The sequence below is a fragment of the Gadus chalcogrammus genome, chromosome 1 (assembly GCF_026213295.1).
Source record: "Gadus chalcogrammus isolate NIFS_2021 chromosome 1, NIFS_Gcha_1.0, whole genome shotgun sequence".
NCBI classification, from domain to species: Eukaryota; Metazoa; Chordata; class Actinopteri; order Gadiformes; family Gadidae; genus Gadus; species Gadus chalcogrammus.
This window is the reverse complement of record NC_079412.1, coordinates 19,824,315-19,832,957: the sequence shown is the minus strand read 5'-3', so window position 1 is coordinate 19,832,957 and position 8,643 is coordinate 19,824,315. Positions and strand designations below refer to the sequence as shown.

Here is an 8,643-nt window from a genome sequence, read left to right as displayed (position 1 = left end):
TTCGACACTAAGGCTTTGCAACCAGATCCGTCAGCTTGAAACGGCTTTTCAATGGCTAATCAACACCTCGTAGTACAGTAAGGGCTCCTTAAAATCAGTTTAACACAGGAGGGACGTGTGTTGGGTCCTTGGGGGATTTCGTTCAGCGGTGGCGGCGGTGCCGAGATGAAACCCAACAATAAGGCCATCAACGAGGATTAGTGGCTGGAATGTAACGCCTCACTGCCCGCTCTGTCTCGGTGACAGAAAAAAGTGTTTTAGGGGAAACGAGTACTTTGGTGTCGCCCTTGATGCGCTCTCACATTGGCTCAGCTTCAGACCGTGACGGTGAAGCCTCCAGGGCCCATTGTCAGAGGTTAGAGCTGCAGTAAGCTATTTGTGCTCTCCCTCCAAATTGTTTAAATCGTGACTTCATTGAGTCTCGTGGTGCTTGTGCATTCGGATCCAGAGCAGTGGCAGGTTAATTGTAAAAGGACTGCATTTATACCGCGCTTTTTCTAACCAGTGGCCACCCAAAGCGCTGTACAATATTGCCCAACACTCACCCATTCATGCACACGCCAACGGTGGAGTCAACGATGCAAGGAGACAGCCCGCTCGTCGGGGGGCGGTCAGGGTGTGGCGCCTTGCTCAGGGACTCCCTGACAGCGAACTAGCAACCTTGTGGTTACCAGCCAACCCGCTCTACCTTCTGAGCCACATGCCTCTATAGGCAGTGACACAAATACACGAGAAGCCTGATCAGCAAAGTATGCCGACTGCTTTAATTCACGCATGACAGAATGCATCCGACCCCGTGTACACTGATAGGAAGGGAGAATCCCCGTCGTCCTTCCGCTTTTAAAACGGATCTCAAACTGCTCCCCGTTTGCCGTTTCATTGGTTGAATGAAACCACATTGTGTCAAATTACAGAGGGCCGATGGCAGTGTCTCATTTCGCTAGGTGTTCCAGTATTCCGCGCTGTGCGGCGCACAGTCAATCAGTTATATTTAGACTTAATGATGCTGCCGCCACGCTTTCAAGTCACTCTGCAAACCCTACGTAATTACGGTCACGCGTCTACCTCAGTCGTTGCAGAGCACATAACAAAACAGGCAACAGCGGTCGCGCTGCGCGGACGCGCACGGTCGCACACACACACCAGCAAGGCAGCAAGGAGGAGAGGCGGCTTTCATACGAGCCACAGCTCCACCATGTCATCTGTTCCGATGGAGAGCGACATGTGGCTCTGGGAAGATAACATCCCACACCAGACCGGCGAGGCCATCTGGGGAGAGTGTGTGTGTGTGTGTGTGCGTGTGCGTGCGTGTGCGTGTTGCCCTCATGCGACCTGGGGCTCAGACAGTAACAGTCGGTGTTGAGGGACCCGGTCAGAGGTGATTGTCGGGTGCCTTACTCGGAGGCCCTGGGCTGTAATTCGGCGGGGTTTTCGGTGGCCTAGGGGGTAACTAACACTTAGCTGGACTCCACGGACGGCTCGTCGTGTGCAGAACCAGTGCGGGCCTCCCAAGTTAAAACACAATGTTTAAAATCTAGATCACACCCATGTGGTTGTATTGGAGTTCGGCTGTCTACTGGACAGAGTTGGGTTATTTTTAATGTTTATGACAGTTTTTTGCGGGATTACGCTGATTTATGCCAAGCCACCGTGCAGACGACACACCTGGAATTAGAGCAGGCAGACATAAACAGTCCCGCGGATGGAAACCGAGGCGGGTTCTGCTAGGCGCCATGACGACCAGACCGGCAATGGGATGGATCAGGGAGATCAGCCCATCGGCTCCCGTCCGAGCCGGTTCACGTTTCCATCGTTCGCAGTGACTGACGGGGTGATCCCCTCGTCGCCACGGTAATGGAGGAACGACCGGTGGAAAGTGCTTCAGGTTCCGACAACTTTAAACTTTAATGGGTGCAGCATTGATCCGATCAATTTGTTCTCAAACTCCCTCGCTCACTTCTGCTGCGGAATGAATAACAAGCTTCAGCCCCGTGACCGAACTCTTCCAGATGTCCCACACCGAGTAAAAAGTAGATACCCTTCTTATCATCTGGTGCTCTGAGAGGACGGCGACGCATGTTTAAGAGCATGACCAAAATAAACCAGCTAACCTAAATGGGTGGTACACAACGCCAAAAATAAGCACAAGAAACCCATTTCATCAACCACGGCATCATGTGTGGTTGCATGTTCCTCAAACGGCCCCACTGTGTCGTGTAGTTCGACTGCACAGGGCAGCGACCAGGGCATCCTGGTCGGCACAAAGGCCGAAGCACAAATTCTCACGCATGTGGCTAAGGAGGTAGAATGGGTTGATTTGTAACCGGAAGCCGCTAGTTCGATCCCCGGCTCCTCCTAGCCGAGTATCGAGGTGTTCCTGATAGGACACCTTTCCCTAACTGCCCCTGACAAGCCGGCTGTCACCCTTCGCGGTTGACACCTCCGTCGGCGTGTGAAAGTGTTTGCATTAATGGGTGAATGTTAGGCAATATCGTACCATGCTTTGAGCGCCCCCACTGGTTAGAAAAGCGTGATAAAAATGCCGCCCTTTTCCCATTTAGCATCTTTCAAAGGAGACCACCCATTAGCTCCCTTCGTGTCCCTGGATCCCCGACACGTCTTCACTCTGCTCTTTCCTCCAAGAAAGGGCGGATCAACCGGCGGAGCGCACATTGGTCCGTTTGTTTGGTTCAGGGCTTTTCTCCAACGGGGGAAATTAACCTCTGACCCCGGACAAACCTATACATCTGGTTGTGTTTGGGGAATCCTGACAAACAGTAAGGACCCAGTGCCTCTGTCCACAAACCCCGACATGAGACCACCTCCCTGGGGGGGGGGTGGGGAGGGAATTCCTGGGGGTCTTAGCCTCCTCCCATGCTAAGCTCACTGCATCTTCCCATCCTGTGTACTAGTGGCCAACGCAAACTTGGAGGCTGGCTCGTGGTCTCCGCTGAACTCGTGTTATCTGCGTGCGGAGAGCTGTGACCCGGGCACATGTTTGCTTCTCCTTTCTGACATTGCAGAAGTGCCGTCCTGCGTTCTCCGCTATACGTCCTATACATGCTATAGGTTCTTCACATGCTATATGGTCAAAAGCATAACAGATGCTCTTTAAGTGCTTTATGTTGGACTAATTCTATGCAGCTTTTGGAATGTAACATAGGTCCAATATTGATCAGAATATGATTTGTTCTCTGCGTCATTTGCAAGTTAAATATATTAAAGTACTACAAGAGAGGGAGAGCGAGAGAGAGAGAGCGAGAGAGAGAGAGCGAGAGAGAGGGAGAGCGAGAGAGAGAGCAAGAGAGAGAGCGAGAGAGAGAGCGAGAGAGAGAGAGAGCGAGCGATAGAGAGCGAGCGAGAGAGAGAGCATCATGACACGCATCAGTCTTCTTCACACATTACAACACACTTTTTTTTTACACAATTTCACCTCCGCTAAGTGTGTGTTCTCAGCGCTCGCTTCGGGCCTGCCTTGCGTCTCGATGACCTCAGTTCTGCAGTGTTTCGCCCACGCCGCTGACGAGCGGTCGTGGCGGCACAGCGAGCGAACATAAAAACGTAGCCCCGGGCGTACGAAAACGCGGGCGCAGGCGGGACTGGGACAGGGCCCAGGTCACAGCACCCCTGGGTGCTGCGGCAGCGGTTGAGACTCGCCCACCAGGGATTCCTCACATTCCTGGAGCGGCCTAATGCCGCACAGGGGTGGCTTAAAATGCACATGATTCCTAACACACCCACACACAGGACGGTGTAGCAAGGCACCATTGTACGCGCAAGATTACCTTGGGTGGTGCAGCTCACTGCATCAAAGAGCGTCCGGCCCCGAGCTCTGTTGAAGGGGTTGTGATCACGATGGGGGACTGTAACGCGGTACACTACACGCTAAAGACCCCTACTCTCGCTTCATAACCCCCCCCCCCCCTGCTGAGTAACAGGTCCGCAGGTTTGAATCCCACCGGACCTGAGTTCGGTATGCAGCCACTGTGAGTTGACAGCACCACGGCTGGGCTCGCTGTGTGAGACCCTGGACCCCTCTGCTTCTATTAATAACACACACACACAGAAACCTGATGCAGGGCTCCCTGGGTGGTGAGGGCGGGCGAGAGACATGGAGGGCGAGAGAGAGAGAGAGAGAGAGAGGGGAAAGACTCAACAGGGGGGAGTGAGCGAGGAGGGGGAGACAGGGCTCTCCTGGGGGTCCAGTTAGAGTAGATTGAGGTGTGTGTGCGTGAGCGTGTGTGTGTGTGGCATAGGGTCAAACAGCACAGGTTTTAGGTTTCCTTTTCTAACACACACACACACACACACACACACACACACACACACACACACACACACACACACACACACACACACACACACACACACACACACACACACACACACACACACACACTTAAAAAAAAAAATGGAAGTTCCATGGGTAAGGAACCCAGCGATGATTAGATCCCACATAACCACCACCAACTCGTTCACGCGAAAACAGACCTTTCCAAAACAGCCAAACCACCATGATACGAACAGGAATCCCCCTGGCCCGGTGAGTATACACCGGTCCGGCCACATCCCCTGGCCGGACCGGACCCTTCCTGGGGGGAACTCGGGGGGGGGGGGGGGGGGGAACAGGGAAAACCCACCGACTGCTGTGGAGTCCAACCGACAAAGATTTCCCCCAGCAGCACTAATCTAAGTCCCACAATGCACCCGGGCCGATCGCCACTGACTCCAGAGCTGAGCGGGGCTAACGACTGAAGCTAACGATGGAGCCTCTAATCCAGGGGATTGGTTTACACACTCCGACTGAGGAGCCAATCACTGCACACTAATCCTTCTTCAAACACACGCACCCACACACACACTTTCTGGTTCTCCCACACAATGACATGAAGATACACACAAGTCACTGCTTCTGTCGCTCACACACACACTTTTTATGTCACAAACACACGCAGTTTCGGTGTCTCTCACACACACACACACACACACACACACACACACACACACACACACACACACACACACACACACACACACACACACACACACACACACACACACACACACACACACACACACACACACACAACGTCGCCCCCCCGTCCTCGCCTCCCGGGCGAGGCTCTCTGATTGGCCGGCTGAGAGGCGGTGGTACCGACCAAGAGACGAGGGCAACGTGATGAGAGTGATGCTGTATCGTCACGGTGACCAAGAGACACAAGAGGGTCAGGACTAAGATGAGACCAAGATGGAGGAGGGGAAGCAAGAGGTCTGCTTGGGAAGGGGGGGGGGGGGATCAGAGAGGAAGGGGGCCGGGTTGGGGGGGGGGGGGGGGGGGGAGGGGACAAAGAAAGTGCCGGATGATAACAGATGAGGTCAAGATGTCCGCCCCAAGCATCCTGCTCCTTTCTCCAGTCAACGCTGAGACAGTCTCTCACACACACACACACACACACACACACACACACACACACACACACACACACACACACACACACACACACACACACACACACACACACACACACACACACACACACACACACCTCTTTACTGAAACCATATGGTGAGATATCAGAGACAGGGTCTTTCAATCAGTTGGTGTGTGTCAGTGTGCGTGTGTGTCCGTTTGCATGCGTGTGTCAATTTTGCATGCCTGTGTGTGTGGCAGGGACAGGACAGGATGGGGGGGGGGGGGGGGGATGATGGTAGAACCATTAGTTTCCGTTCCCGTTTCGTTTTTGCAAATGCCCGTCAACTGTACATAATGTATTCCACTGATACCATGACATCATGCATCCATATGTGCATATGTGCATACTTCTCTCTCTCACACACAAACACACACACAATGAATGATTACAGAGTAACTTAACACTACAGTATCCCTCACAGAGAGAAAGAACCCCCCCCCCCCCACACACACACACACACACACACGTCGCCATACTGTCCTGTCCATCCATACCATGTGATGTCACACGGCTCGCGTTCGCTGCATCAATCAGCGACTCGCTGCAGTGACCCACTCACACCAGAGGTTTCGCTGTTGCTCACGGAACCCCGATTTTAACACACAACGGCTCCTAAGTCACAGCTTCTGTTTACATACAATATGTAGCTCAACAACATCCCTCTCTTCTCTGGGCGGGTTTACATGCTATTTGCCAGTAACATTTGAAAGGTGACCCGGCGGTGCTAACGCCGCGGACAATGGCAGCCATTCATGTCAGAAGCCCTCCGCCCCCCCCGGCCGCTTGGAACAGACGTGCTAATTCTCTCGGACACCTTTCAACTGCACGACAAGTAGAGGGTTTGGAAAGCAGTCCGTGCTGAGCGTAGAGGCCCGTGTTGGACTGACTGCGGATATCCTATTAATTCTGTCTTCATAATTATGCAAAAAAAAAAAGAATCACGTTACAAAATAAAAATAAACGTTAATGATGTCACATTAACGAAAATAGTCAATTGTGAAATTACGGCATGTTATGAAATAAAAAATCAAAAAAAAAACTTTGTTGCACTATGATTGAAATCCCTTGTGCGTGCATGCGCGTGCATGTGCGGATATCCACACAGAAGACGTAGAGACAAAAGCAGAAAGAGGGAGGGGTCGCATCCTGGGGTTAGTGACAGCACACACACACACACACACACACACACACACGCACACACACACGCGCACACACACGCGCACACACACGCGCACACACACGCGCTTTAATCCTCTGTAACTTTCTTTATTCACGCCTATAGCCTCTTAATCTCAGCTCGAAAGTCACAAGGATTTCCAAAAATTCCCAAACAACCTGGACTACAGATGTAACGTCCCAGGGCACGCGTGGCTGGGTGCAACAACAGCAACATCACGTGTCAGATGCACGCTGCGTTAAGAATCGCGTGCATCTACTGGCCATTGTAAACTTTTGACAGAAAGAATCTGATCACGGGTTTGCAGAAACCCAGATTCTATCACACGACCGCAACACATGATCGGTGCGATCAAGTGTCACACAAAGAGTAAACGAATGAAACAATAAGACTGGAGATAAGTCTTATCAGGGCCAGCCGAGGGCGGAGCGGTGATGAATGGCTTCATGAATATCAATCTGACGGCAGGGCCGGGAGTGACCGTCCACAGACACTCTGCTGTGTAAACACCGCCCGGCCTGGCCCAGGGCGGGGGGGCGCTTAACACACAATAGTGAGAGCCACACAAGAGCTTTGATAACACAAGAGCTTTGATAACACTCGATCTTTAATTCACTTAGCAGCACAACCCCAAACTCTGGCCCTGCAGCGAATGCGGTAATAGATACAGGGGAACTGATCAATAATTAAAGGGGTGTGTGTGTGTGTGTGTGTGTGTGTGTGTGTGTGTGTGTGTGTGTGTGTGTGTTTTCCCTGATTGACAGTGCTCAGGGTTAGAAAGTAGAACTAAAAGTTCATGTGTATGAACAGAGCTGCTGTCATTATCGGGCAGAGGCGACCACTCTGGAGAACTTGGCCGGTTGGAACAAGGCCGGTTTGAAACCCAAACACCAGGTAGATCAGTGGACAGAGAGACAGAGAAACACGGGGTGAGAATGACAGGGAGAGAGAGAGGGAGGGACAGGGAGAGAGAGAGAGAGAGAGGGACAGGGAGAGAGAGAGAGGGACAGGGAGAGAGGGACAGGGAGAGAGAGAGAGAGAGAGAGAGAGGGACAGGGAGAGAGAGAGAGAGGGACAGGGAGAGAGGGACAGGGAAAGAGAGGACTGCGTTGAGGAGTAGAAGTCACGCCAGTCTACTCACCGACTGGAGGAACAGTAAGGTCCTCACGTAAGCCCGCTCCGTGTTGAGAATCTCGTTTAAAACGCACAGCCGGAGCCGCTGCTGCCGGTCCGACTCCTTGCTGCTGGCGTGGAAGCCGTTCTCTACGTGCACGTCCTCCTCCTCCATGGTAGTCCCTCTCGAACACCTCTCTCAGGGGGTCAGAGTGTCCACACGCTCCCGAAGCGACAGGCTCCTTAGTCCATGCTGCAGCGGTAACTTTGTGGAGCCTCCAAACGGCTGGACATGCGCACTGCGTCACGCAAAACCCTCCTCGGGACCCGAACTTTAGAGTCCGAACATAACACAACACGCGCTGACCCCGTGGGTCCGAGTCACAACCTCCCGCAGAGCTGAGACGCCGCGCGACGCCTGGAGATCAGTGGATAAACGAGGGAGACTGCTCACGTGCCCTCTCCGAGAGAAGCAGGGTGACTGAGGCAGGGCGAGATGTGTCTGGATACACGCGCTGAGGGAAGTGTGAAGTAGTCTGACGCACGCGCTGCGAGCGGCCGCCGCGGTGCAGGCTGCAGGGTCTAGTGAAGCTCTCTGCTGCTCGGATCTGAGCGCTGGGGACGGGGAGGCGTGCATCTGCTGCCGCTCGCACCCGGGGCTGCGTGACGTCAGGGACCGTCTGCAAGGTGCACGACGAAACGCGAACGTCGAACGCGTGCGTCGCTCTTCTCAAAGTTCGCAGGAAGGAGTTTAGAATGAACGACTAGTCTGGAATTCAAATGAATGTAGACGAAATAAAAACGAAACAGAAAACACTGTAGAATGATATTAATTCAAGGAACATTATCTTCTGTTTAATAAAATAATTCTGTTTTCAT

General features: G+C 52.9%; 1 protein-coding gene across 1 annotated transcript in view; it reads right to left on the bottom strand.

Annotated features, from left to right (window-relative positions):
* prex1 (phosphatidylinositol-3,4,5-trisphosphate-dependent Rac exchange factor 1) overlaps window positions 1–8,354 on the bottom strand; it is a 52,697-nt gene extending 44,343 nt beyond the window's left edge. The window contains exons 1-2 of the mRNA XM_056588418.1: window positions 7,779–8,354; window positions 5,110–5,191 (exon numbers count right to left, since the gene is read on the bottom strand). Coding sequence (XP_056444393.1) covers window positions 5,110–5,191; window positions 7,779–7,939 — 243 coding nt within the window. The 5' untranslated portion in view covers window positions 7,940–8,354. The remainder of the gene's footprint in view (window positions 1–5,109; window positions 5,192–7,778) is intronic.
* Between the last annotated feature and the right edge of the window lie 289 nt (window positions 8,355–8,643).